At 39.6% G+C, this 12,408-nt stretch overlaps 1 protein-coding gene across 1 annotated transcript in view; it reads left to right on the top strand.

Annotated features, from left to right (window-relative positions):
• Positions 1-12,408, top strand: part of SUGCT (succinyl-CoA:glutarate-CoA transferase) — a 692,109-nt gene that overhangs the window by 16,461 nt on the left and 663,240 nt on the right. The window contains exons 2-5 of the mRNA XM_032244476.1: positions 3,510-3,561; positions 5,054-5,127; positions 8,444-8,529; positions 9,479-9,529. Coding sequence (XP_032100367.1) covers positions 3,510-3,561; positions 5,054-5,127; positions 8,444-8,529; positions 9,479-9,529 — 263 coding nt within the window. The remainder of the gene's footprint in view (positions 1-3,509; positions 3,562-5,053; positions 5,128-8,443; positions 8,530-9,478; positions 9,530-12,408) is intronic.

Here is a 12,408-nt window from a genome sequence, read left to right as displayed (position 1 = left end):
ATATAACGCAGCTATTCCACTAAGTATTTACACAAGAGAAATGAAGACATGTTCTCACAAAGATTTATACACAAATGTTCATAGCATCTTGATTCACTGTAGCCTAAAAACCAACTCAATGTCCATCAACAGCTGAATGTGTATAAACAAATGTGGTATATTCATATAGTAGCATATACTCATAAAAATGCAACAACATGGATGAATCTCAGAACCATTATGCTTAAGGAGAGAAGCCAGACACAAAAGTACATACTGTTTTTCATTTATATAAAACTCTAGTAATGAAAATTAAATTATAGTGACAGAAAGGAGAGCAGTGGATATCTGAAGCTGAAAATTGAGGGAGAGGTAGTTTGCAAAGGGCAGGGGAAAGTTTTAGGTGATGGAAAGTTCTCTTTCTTGATTGTGAAGGTGATTTCACAGGTGTATACATCTGGCAAAATTTACTTAATTGTATAATTCATTGTATTTATAGAAATAATATAGAGTCTATCATATAAATTATACATAATGTATTATATATATTGTTATTTATATAACATAATTTATACAATGTATATACTCTGTGCATGTGTGTGTGAGTATTTTTCTTAGAAACAGGATATTGCTCTGTCACTCAGGCTGGAATGCAGTGATGTGATCATGGCTTACTATAACCTTGAACTCCTGGGCTCAAGTGATTCTCCCATTTCAGCTTCTCAAGTAGGTAGGGCAACAGGCATGCCACCATGCCTGGATAAGAATATTATAATTTATTATGTATTATTATTATTATATGTAAGTCATTCTTCAATAAAGTTAATTAGGTGCTGGACTCAGTGGCTCATGCCTGTAGCCTCAGCTACTCAGGAGGCTCGGGTGAGAGGATTGCTTGATCCCAGAAGGTCAAGGTTACAGTGAACTAACTATGTTCCTGCCACTGCACTCCAGCCTGGGCAACAAAGCCCAGACCTTTTCTCCAAATAAATAAATAAATAAATGAAGCTGATTATAAGACATCTAAAGCACAGCAGAAAATCAAAACAAAATTTCTGCTATGAACACTTTTATACCTGTGTCTTAGCATACTTGTAGAATGTTTCTGTGAATTAAATTCTGCCAACAGGAAAACTTAATTAAAGGTCATTTTCCTGGCAAATAAATTCCCATTTCTATCCAAAAGGCCAATAAAAAGTTTTCAGTGAAATGTAAAAAAAAAAAAAAAATTTAAAAATATTATAGAAAGTATCAATTGCTCTTCTAAAAGACTGTTATTGATTGACATTCCACAATATATGAAAGTGCCCATTTCAACCCACTTTTGCCATATTGAATAGTCAGTTATCTTTTAAATGTTTGCTAGTCTGGTGAGAATTTTTTTTTTTTTTTTTTTTTTTTTTTTGAGACAGAGGCTTACTCTGTCGCCCAGGCTGGAGTGCAGTGGCTTGATCTTGGCTCACTGCAACCTCTGCCTCCCGGGTTCACGTGATTCTCCTGCCTCAGCCTCCCGAGTAGCTGGGACTACAGTCACATGCTAGCGCATCCAGCTAATTTTTTGTATTTTTAGTAGAGCACTTCGGCCTGGGCGACAGAGCTGCCATTAGTGAGTAGTCAAATTCCTACATACAGAATCTGAGGATCAACTGTAATTCCTCTGTAATGCTGCTGCCATGTGTACAATAAGTCAGTAAAAGCTTCAGAGTGGAAATATTTATCAAAGCATTGCAGGGGGCTATATAGCAGGAGAGACACAGAATGATACTTCACCCTGTTCATGAATGTAATATAATTTATTAATTTCTTAATTTTTAAAATCAAAGTTTTAGGTACACTTAGTTTTAAAAGTTCAGAAGTTCTACAATGTTAATTATAAAAAAGAATAACCCCTTGAGCCTTTCTGCCCCTTCCCTTTGCCCAGAAACAACAAATTTCAATTCTTTTGTTGTTTCTTTTGTTTTTTACTGCCAAATTGCTAAATAACCTGATTATAATGTTATCGATTCTTTTGTTTTGTTTTTAGGCACTATAAAGACTAGCTTTCAGGCTGGGCTCAGTGACTCATGCCTGTAATGCCAGCATTTTGGGAGGCCTAGTCTGGTGGATTACCTGAGGTCAGGAGTTCAAGACCAGCCTGGCCAACATGGTGAAACCCTGTCTCTACTAAAAATACAAAAATTAGCAGGGCATCATGTTGGGCACCTGTAATCTCATCTACTTGGGAGGCTGAGGCAGGAGAATCCCTTGAACTGGGAGGTGAAGGTTGCAGTGAGCAGAGATCGTACCACTATACTCCAGCCTGGGCTACAGAGTGAGACTCTGTCTTCATAACAGACAAAAAACTAGCTCTCTTTCGCTACCATTTGAACAAATATTCATGTACTTTACATCCTTCCAAATCTTAATTTTTAAAAAATTTTCCACCCAACTCATGTAGACAAATAATAAATTTTGTTACATCACTATTCAGTATTTATATTATTATACTGTTTCATCAAACTAAAGTCTGGACTAAGAAAGCCTCCATACTCACATACTTGAGTTTTTACCTAAAACCCACAACGAAATTTAGCAAGTAAGCAAGCTGAAAATCTAAGGAATATACTTCAATAACAAAGTTGTTGACTCTCAGGCGGGTGTGCTGCCTGTAGTCCCAGCACTTTGGGAGGCCGAGGCAGGCAGATTACCTGAGGTCAGAAGTTCAAGACCAGCCTGGCCAACATGGTGAAACCCTCTCCACAAAAATACAAAGTCAGGCATGATGGCGGGTGCCTGTAATCCCGGCTACTCGGGAGGCTGAGGTAGGAGAATTGTTTGAACCCGGGAGGTGGAGGTTGTAGTGAGCTGAGATCGTGCCACTGCACTCCGGCCTGGCCAACAGAGCAAGACCGCATCTCAAAAATAGTAATAAACAATTGCTGACTCTCAGCCAGTCCTAGCAGCCGGACCTCAAAGGCTTATAGGCCACCAGCTGTTCAGACCTTGTTCTGATAAGGCAAACGCTAAGCTGTAACTCACTCAACTGGCTGTCTCTGTACCTTGCTTCTGCTCCCTGAACATCACTTTCCTTTTTTTTTTTTTTTTTTTTTTCCAGATGGAGTCTTGCTTTGTCACCCAGGCTGGAGTGCAATGGTGTGATCTTGGCTCACTGCAACCTCTGCCTTCTGGGTTTATGAAATTCTCCTGCCTCAGCTTCCTGAGTAACTGGGATTACAGGCTTGTGCTACCATGCCTAGCTAATTTTTGTATTTTGGTAGAGATGAGGTTTCACCATGTTGGCCAGGCTGGTCTCGAACTTCTGACCTCAGTGATCTGCCTACCTTGGCCTCCCAAAGTGCTGGGATTATAGGCGTGAGCCACTGCATCTGGTTGAGCTTCCAGTATTCTTTACTAGAGCTGTGTGGTCTGTGGACTCCCATGCTAAGAATCACTGTAGTCCTTGTGATCTGTTTCAAGCTTATAATGGTGTATGTGAAAATTTGTAAAAATTAGTAACCAATTATCTTGAAATATTTTCTGTGTCTTTCTAGATATGGAGAATATAAAGCCATTGGAAGGTGTAAAAATTCTGGATTTAACAAGGTTTGTATTGGTTTATCTATGTTTTAGTGATTGGGTTTTTCCCTTTCCTCAAAAACATTTAATTTTTTGAATTCTAAGAGGAACTGATATGCTTATATTGAAATTTTAGAGAAGAAAATAAGAAAAGAAAAATTCCTGGCTGGGTGCAGTGGCTCATGTCTGCAATCCCAGCACTTTGGGAGGCTAAGGTGGGCAGATCACTTGAGATTAGGAGTTCAAGACCAGCCTGGCCAACATGGTGAAACTCTGTCTCTACTTAAAATACAAAAATTAGCCAGTCATAGTGGTGGGCGCCTGTAGTCCCAGCTGCTTGGGAGGCTGAGGCGGGAGAATCACTTGAACCCCGGAGGCAGAGGTTGCAGTGACCTGAGATCTTACTATTGCACTCCAGGCTGGGTGAAACAGCAAGACTCTGTCTCAAAAAAAAAAAAAAAAAAAAAAAAAAAGCCTTTTCACATGTTCACAATATGGCGCTGAAAGTAAAGAAGGAAGCTTCTGCCCCTCTTAAAGCCGAAGCCAAAGCGAAGGCTTTAAAGGCCAAGAAGGCAGTGTTGAAAGGTGTCCACAGCCACAACAAAAAGAAGATCCACACAACACCCACCTTCAGGGTGCCCAAGGCACTGCAACTCCAGAGGTAGCCCAAATATCCTTGGAAGAGTGCTCTGAAGAGAAACAAGCTGGACCACTATGCTATCAAGTTTCTGCTGACCACTGAGTCTGCAATGAAGAAGATAGAAGACAACACGTTTGTGTTCACTGTGGATGTCAAAGCCAACAAGACCAGATCAAACAGACTGTGAAGAAGCTCTATGACATTGATGTGGCCAAGGTCAACACCCTGATTCGGCCTGATGGAGAGAAGGCACATGTTTGACTGGATCCTGATTATGATTCTTTGGATGTTGCCAACAAAATTGGGATCATCTAAACTGAGTCCAGCTGGCTAATTCTAAATATATGTGTATCTTTTCACCATAAAAAAAAGAAAATTCCTGTAATATCATTCTAAGAGATAATTAGTGTAGTATTTGTCTTTTCCCAACTTATATTTATGCGTAATCTTAAGAAACAAAAATTGGAACCATATTGAAATTACAGTTTTACCCACATTTTAAACACAATGTTATATTTTAAATATTTTCCTATGTTAGTCAAAATTCAACAAAAACATAAGAGTATTTTATTATATCAATGTCACATAAATTACATAATCATCCTCTAGTCTTTCACTATTATAAACTAGGCTTCTTTGTACACAAATGTTTCCCTCAGTTTTGATTTCTTCCTCAGGATAAAATTCTAGAAAAAGAATTCTAGGATCAAAGGGGGTATTTTTAAAGCTCCTATTACATATGTCCAAATTGCAGTTTTAACTGTTTTGATTCTTACTAGCATTACATGAGCTTGTTTGTGTTGATGGGTTGTTAAGAAAATAATTAACATAAAAATTTTCACAATGGTAATAATTTATTTATCATTGTTAACATTGTAGAGTCCTGGCAGGACCTTTTGCTACTATGAATTTAGGAGATCTTGGAGCAGAAGTTATAAAAGTGGAGAGACCAGGTAAAGCTATTTCTCTCTTTAAAAAATAGAAACAAGCTAATAAATATTTTAAAGTAATTCTCTAAGTACCCAGGTTTAGTGTACCTGTAGGTGGGATAAGGAGAGAATCAAGATGAAAGGATTGTCTTTTTCTTCTCCATTTTTTGTTTTCCTATGAACTAACACTAATGATCTCTTTTTACTCTTTATGTGTGCTAAGTGCTAAGGCTCAAACCATTTTCTTCTTCGTACCTGAGGCCTTTTGTTAGAAGCTGAGGCTAGGTGCAGTGGTTCACACCTGTAATCCCACCACTTTGGGAGGCCAAGGAGCGAAGATCACTTGAGGTCAGGAGTTCAAGACCAGCCTGGCCAATATGGTGAAACCTCGTCTCTACTGAAAATGCAAAAAAAATTAGCCAGGCATGTTTGGTGGACACCTGTAATCCCAGCTACTTGGGAGGCTGAGGCAGGAGAATCACTTAAACCCAGGAAGTGAGGTTGCAGTGAGCTGAGATTGCGCCACTGCCCTCTAATCTGGGCAACAGAGCAAGACTCTGTTTGAAAAAAAAAAAAAAAAAAAAAAAGAAGTGGAGATACAGCATATAACAATGATGATAACAACACCTACAGTGCCAGGCGTAGTTCTCAATGCTTTGCTTGTGCTTATTTAATCTTTGCAACAACCCTACAGGCTGATGGTATTATTCATAATTTATAAAGCAGAAAATGGAGGCACAGAGATGTAAAGCAACTTATTTAGGGGCACACAGCCAATAAGGAATATTCAGACCCTTAGCTCTGATCCTGACCTGCCTTAGCCCCTGCCTCGCTTTACCGTTGAGGCTGATATTAACCTAGGCCTGACTACCCTCCCTCACTGTGGGATAAAGAGAAGGCCAGGAGAAAGGAGGATAAAAGTGAAGAAATAGGGTACAGAAGAAGGAGAGAAGGAAAAAAAATCAAATTCCTGCAAAAAAGAACCCAAGGCCAGGTGAGGCAGCTCATGCCTGTAATCCTAGCAATTTAGGAGGCCAAGGCAGGCAGATAACTTAAGGTCAGGAGTTTGAGACCAGCCTGGTCAACATGGTGAAACCCCATCTTTACTAAAAATACAAAAATGAGGCAGGTGTGGTGGCAGACACCTGTAGTCCCAGCTACTTGGGAAGCTGAGGCAGGATAATTGCTTGAACTTGGGAGGTGGAGGTTTCAGTGAACTGAGATCATGCCACTGCACTCAAGCCTGCGTGACAGAGTGAGACCATGTCCAAAAACAAACAATCAGAAAAAAACCCCAAATATTCCAACCTAAGTCATTCTTTTCTATTTTTTTTGTTTGTTTTTATTTTTTCCCTCTGTCACCGAGGCTGGAGTGCAGTGGTGTGATCATAGCTCACTGTAGCCTCCAACCACGGGTCTTGAACAATTCTCCCACCTCAACCTCCCAAATAGCTGGGACTCCAGGCATGTCATGCCCAGCTATAATAATAAAACTTTTTTTTTTTTTTTTTTTTTTGTAGAGACAGGGTCTTGCTATGTTGTTTGGGTTAGTCTTGAACTCCTGTCTCAGCCTTTCAGAGTGCTGGGATTACAGGTGTGACCTACCACTCCTGGCCATACAAGAGACATTTCCCCATTTTATAATTTTAAAGATTTTGGAGGGAGAAACACCTAAGCTTAAAGATCAATTTTTTGTTTTTATGTTTTTCCTGTGACATCTTTCCTGTTCTTTCTTCCTCCTTTGTTCACCAAATAAATATATTCTGTGTACAAAATTCTCACTTTTATTTGGTATCATCTTAGCATTTTGGTGTTTAGTTCAAGCTGTCACTGAAAAAAGTTGCTTAGAAAAGCATTGTTGGTCAGGTGTGGTGGCTTATGCCTGTAGTCCCAACATTTTGGGAGGCCAAGGTGGGCAGATCACCTGAGGTCAGGAGTTCAAGACCAACCTGACCAACATGGTGAAACCCCATCTCTACTAAAAGTACAAAAATTAGTGGGGCGTGGTGGTGGACACCTATAATCCCAACTACTTGAAAGGCTGAGGCAGGAGAATTGCTTGAACCTGGGAGGCAGAGGTTGCAGTGAGCTGAGACCACATCATTGTACCCCAGCCTGGGCAACAAGAGCCAAACTCCATCTCAGAAAGGAAAGTGTCATTGTTATGTGCCCTTTCTCTCCAATAAGCACTTAAAGGGCACAGTCCATGTTTTTAAATGTCTGCTACATCATCCTATAAACAGCTTGTTTTATTTTATTTTTCTGAGATGGAGCTCCTGTTATCCAGGCTGGATGCCATCGTGTGATCATGACTTATTGTAGCCATGACCTCCCGGGCTCAAGCAATCTTCCTACCTTAGCTGGGACCATAGTTGTGTGTAACTGTGCCTGGCTAATTTTTTTTTTTTTGAGACACAGTCTCTGTCTGTGAGCCACTGCACCCAGCCTTACTAATTTTTTTTTTTTTTTTTTTTTTTTTTGGGCAAAAATGGAGTTTTTCTATGTTGCACATGCTAGTCTTGAACTCCTGGGCTCAAATGATCCTTCAACCTCAGCTTCCCAAAGTGCTAATATTACAGGTGTGGGTGAGCCACCACACTTGGCCTATGGAGCTTCTTTTATCCTCTATCCTGTGAATTATGTCTGTCTTTTGTGTGTGTGTTTTAAGTAAATGAGTTGCTTTTGCTTTTTTCCTTTCAAAAGAAAAAAAATCTGTTTTTCTTGTTCAAGTTTAATGGGTAAAGTCTAATGGCTAACAAATTGGTTATGTCATTTAAATGATTTGTGTTTAAAAGTTTATCCCACATTCACAATTCTCTCTTTGTGGAGGTCTAGTGATAAATACTTTAACTACCTATGTAGTAATTAGTTTTATCTGTACTCTCTGATAGTTGCTTTCTGTGCAAAGAAAACATTTTTTCTGTAATTCCGTAGTGTTGTCTTTGAATCAGACATGAATACAGTTCAGAATTACTTGAAGTAGATATCCATCATAAAATACCCCATCTTTTATGGTGTTAGATTTGTAATCCCACATCTGCAATCCCAGCATTTTGGGAGTCTGAAGCGGGTAGATTGCTTGAGGCCAGAAGTTCGAGACCAGCTGGCCAACGTGGTGAAACCCTATCTCTACTAAAAATACACAAATTAGCCAGGCGTGGTGGTGCACCCCTGTAATCCCTGCTACTGCGGTGGCTGGAGGCAGGAGAATTACCTGAACCCAGGAGGTGGAGTTTGCAGTGAGCAGAGATCACACCTTTGCACTCCAGCCTAGGCAACAGAGCAAGACTCCATCTCAAAAAACCCCCCAAAGACTAATAGCTCATATTATTATTTTCAGGAGCTGGTGATGATACGCGAACTTGGGGGCCACCTTTCGTGGGGACAGAAAGTACATATTATCTCAGTGTTAACCGAAATAAAAAAGTAAGAATATCATTCCCTTTTTTGCTTTTTTTGTGTAATTCTCTTGTAACAGCAAAACTGATGATATCATTGTGGCTTGTTTTTTCTTCCTTTTATTTTTTTTAAAGATGTAACTAATATTTCAAATAAATTAAACTTCCATTCATTTACCATTCACCGAGTAGAAACAATGAGCTTTTTACTACTCTTTCTTATCTACCAAGTAACTTAGAACATTTCATAAGAATTTATAATGGAAATAATTTTATGAAAGAGAAAAATCATTCGATGGCTTACATTTGTTATTCTTTTAGGGAATAATTGTCTAACACTCGGTATTATAATTGAAAAACTTCTGCCATAATCCTTGTTAGCATATATCCTCATGATAAATAGAATCAGTAAGATGATTTAAATATTTCCTCATGCATAAAATAAATTTAAGAAGATCTATGATATGAATGGCTTTCTTGTCAGCAATAAGAAGAACTTTTATGACCAGGCTCAGTGGCTCATGTCTGTAATCCTAGCACTTTAGAAGGCTAAGGCAGGCGGATTACCTAAGGTCAGGAGTTTCAAACAAGCCTGGCCAACATGGTGAAACTCCAAAACCCCATCTCTACTAAAAATACAAAAATTAGCCAGGTGTGGTGGTGGGTGCCTGTAATCCCAGCGACTGGGGAGACTGAGGAAGGAGAATTGCTTGAACTCTGAAGGCAGAGGTTGCAGTTAGCCAAGATTGTGCCACTGCATTCCAGCCTGGGTGACAGAGCAAGACTCTGTCTGAAAAACAAAAAAGAAAAGAAAATGTTTTATGGTAGCATTTTAACATACTTATTATTATTATTATTTTTTACTTTTTATGTTAGATTCAGGGAATACATGTGCATGTTTGCCACTGCATAATGGTGGGGCTTGGGCTTCTTGTGTACCGGTCACCAAAATAATAGATATATATTTTAATTTTTAGAGTATTGCTGTTAACATCAAGGATCCGAAAGGGGTGAAAATCATCAAAGAGGTACAGTATGCTATATAGAAGGCATCTCACCACCTAGGTTATAATTAGGGATTGGAACATCAGAGCAAAAGTATTTTAAAGCTTAATTTTATGGATGAGCTGTACATTTGCAATAAATACCTTTTAAGTATTTATCTTGATTTGTATACTTCTTTGTAAGTGTAGTGTGCCTTAAATTTCTTGTATATTGTGTGTAATTATGGTGCTAGCTACCATTGACTGAGTGCCTACTCTGCATCAAATCCTGGGCTTGGACCCTTTGCTTACATTATCTCCTCTAATCCTCAGAATTTGCCTTGTAAATGAAGTATTGAAATCTCATTTACATAAAAGGGAATTGAGTTTCCTGGGGCCTAAGTGATGCTCCAAGATTACCCAGCTAATATGGGAAAAGCTGACATCTGGATGTGGGTCACATCACTGGAGAGTCCAATCTTTCTATAACTCTTACTTAGATAACCAATATATCCAAACGTATCTCAGCATCTTTCTTTGAGTAGCTAGAAGGCACAGTGGTTAAATTAAGGTTGGATACCTTTACATGTGATTTGAATCCTGCCTTCTGTACTTACTGTACTACTATATGACCTCAGACAAGTTACATAATTTCTTTGTGCTTCAGTTTCTTCATCAGTAAACTGGAGGCAATAATAATACCTACCTTCCTTCTTCTCTTCTCTTCTCTTCTCTTTTTCTTTTTCTTTTTCTTTCTTTTTCTTTTTTCTTTCTTACCGAGTCTCACTCTGTTGCCCAGGCTGGAGTGCAGTGGCACAATCTCAGCTCACTGCAACCTTTGTCTTCCAGGTTCAAGCGATTCTCCTGCTTCAGCCTCCTGAGTAGCTGGGATTAGAGGTGTGTGCTATCATGCCCAGCTAAGTTTTGTATCATTAGTAGAGATAGGGTTTCACCATGTTGGCCAGGCTGGTCTCAAACTTCCAACCTCAGGTGATCCGCCTGCCTCAGCCTCCCAAAGTGCTGGGATTACAGGCGTGAGCCACTGTGCCCAGCCATTTTTTTTTTTTTTTTTTTTTTTTTTTTTTTTTATACCGAGTCTCTCTCTGTTGCCCAGGCTGGAGGGCAATGGCATGATCTTGGCTCAGTGCAACCTCCCCCTCCTGGGTTCAACCAATTTTCTTGCCTCAGCCTCCAGAGTAGCTGGAATTACAGGCATGCACTACCATGCCTGGCTAATTTTTGTGTTTTTAGTAGAGATGGGGTTTCATCCTGTTGGCCAGGCTGGTCTTGAACTCCTGACCTCAAGTGATCTGCCTATCTTAGCTTCCCAAAGTGCTAAGATTTACAGGTGTGAGCCACTGTGCCCAGCCTAATAGTTCCTACTAAGATTGTTGTTAGAATTGAGTTAGTCTCTATAAAATGTATAGATGAGTGCTTGCCACAGTCAGCACTCGTTACGTTTTAGCTGTTGTTATTTTCTATGCTCCTGATGTTGGATTCATCATGTGGGATAAAACTTGTTTGCCATACTAGTTAAGGTTTACAGTTGAATCTAATAGATATACAGTATTCTTCCGTATTCAGGGGATTGGTTCTACTAGAACCTCCACGTATACCAAAATCTGTGAATATTCAAGTCCCACAGTCGGCCCTATGGAACCTGCTTATACAAAAAATTGGCTCTCAGTATGCATGGGTTTTGCATCTGGTGAATACTGTATTTTCCATCCACGTTTGGTTGAAAAAAATCCGCCTGGGGTGGACTTGCACAGTTCAAACCCCTGTTGTTCAAGGGCCAATTGTGAACAATTTATGGCTATTTGGTTAGAGAACCAAGTCTCAAACTTTATTTTGTACTTTTTTACTTACGTATGTATGTATGTATTTTGAGACAGAGTCTTGCTCTATTACCCAGGCTGGAGTGTAGTGACAAGATCTTGGCTCACTGCAACCTCTGCCTCCTGGGTTCAAGAAATTCTCCTGTCTCAGCCTCCCGAGTAGCTGGGACTACAGGCACACGCCACCACACCTGGCTGATTTTTGTATGTTTAGTAGAGATGGGGTTTCACCATATTGGTCAGGCTGGTCTTGAACTCCTAATGTCAGGTGATCGCCTGCCTCAGTCTCCCAAACTGCTGGGATTACAGGCATGAGCCACTGTGCCTGGCCTCAAACTTTGCTTTTCACCAAAGCATCAACTTAGCTTCGATTGCTCTGCTGCTGCTTTCAGTTCTCTATCTTGGTCAATGAAAGATAATCTTTAATTATTAAGAACAGAATCAGGGACCATCCTTTTTTTGGTTCTGCTGGATCAATGCAGCCAATTTAGAATTTTCATTGGCTACATATATTTTGAACCCAAGTCTTGAAAATCATCCTGATTTTACCACCTCGGTTTTCTGTATCTTTCCTGTAGCATAATTTAGGTTTGTTCATTTTAGTTTTTCTTTTGAAACTCGGTTTGATTTTTCTAAATTGTTCTCTACTCTTGTTGACCTCTTCTGTTTTCCTACAGTGACTACCCTCACCTTGGAGCCAACTCTCATTGTCTTTATTTTCAGGCCCCCTTTAAAAAAATCTTCTCCTCATTCGTTATTGTTATTATTATTTTTTAATCTGGGAGCTTGTTCTATCTGTAATACTTCTCTTTGTGTCTTGTGTTTCTTGGTTCTACCTTCAGTGTTCATAGTCTTGGTTCTTTGTTTCCATTTCACAGCATTCTGGTAATTTATGCTGAGTAGTTGAGGTTTCAGGTTTGATTGAATACTTCACATTTCTTTCTTTCTTTTTTTTTTGAGATGGAGTCACACTCTGTTGCCCAGGCTGGAGTGCAGTGGTACGATCTTGGCTCACTGCAACCTCCTTGTTTAAAGCCTTGCAGGTTTAAACAATTCTCTGCCTCAGCCTCCCTAGTACCTGGGATT

This window comes from Sapajus apella, unplaced genomic scaffold, assembly GCF_009761245.1.
Source record: "Sapajus apella isolate SASKATOON/1434 unplaced genomic scaffold, GSC_monkey_1.0 scaffold54, whole genome shotgun sequence".
Classification (NCBI taxonomy): Eukaryota; Metazoa; Chordata; class Mammalia; order Primates; family Cebidae; genus Sapajus; species Sapajus apella.
Note: the sequence above shows the minus strand (reverse complement) of the source record. Positions and strands in the feature narration are given on the sequence as shown.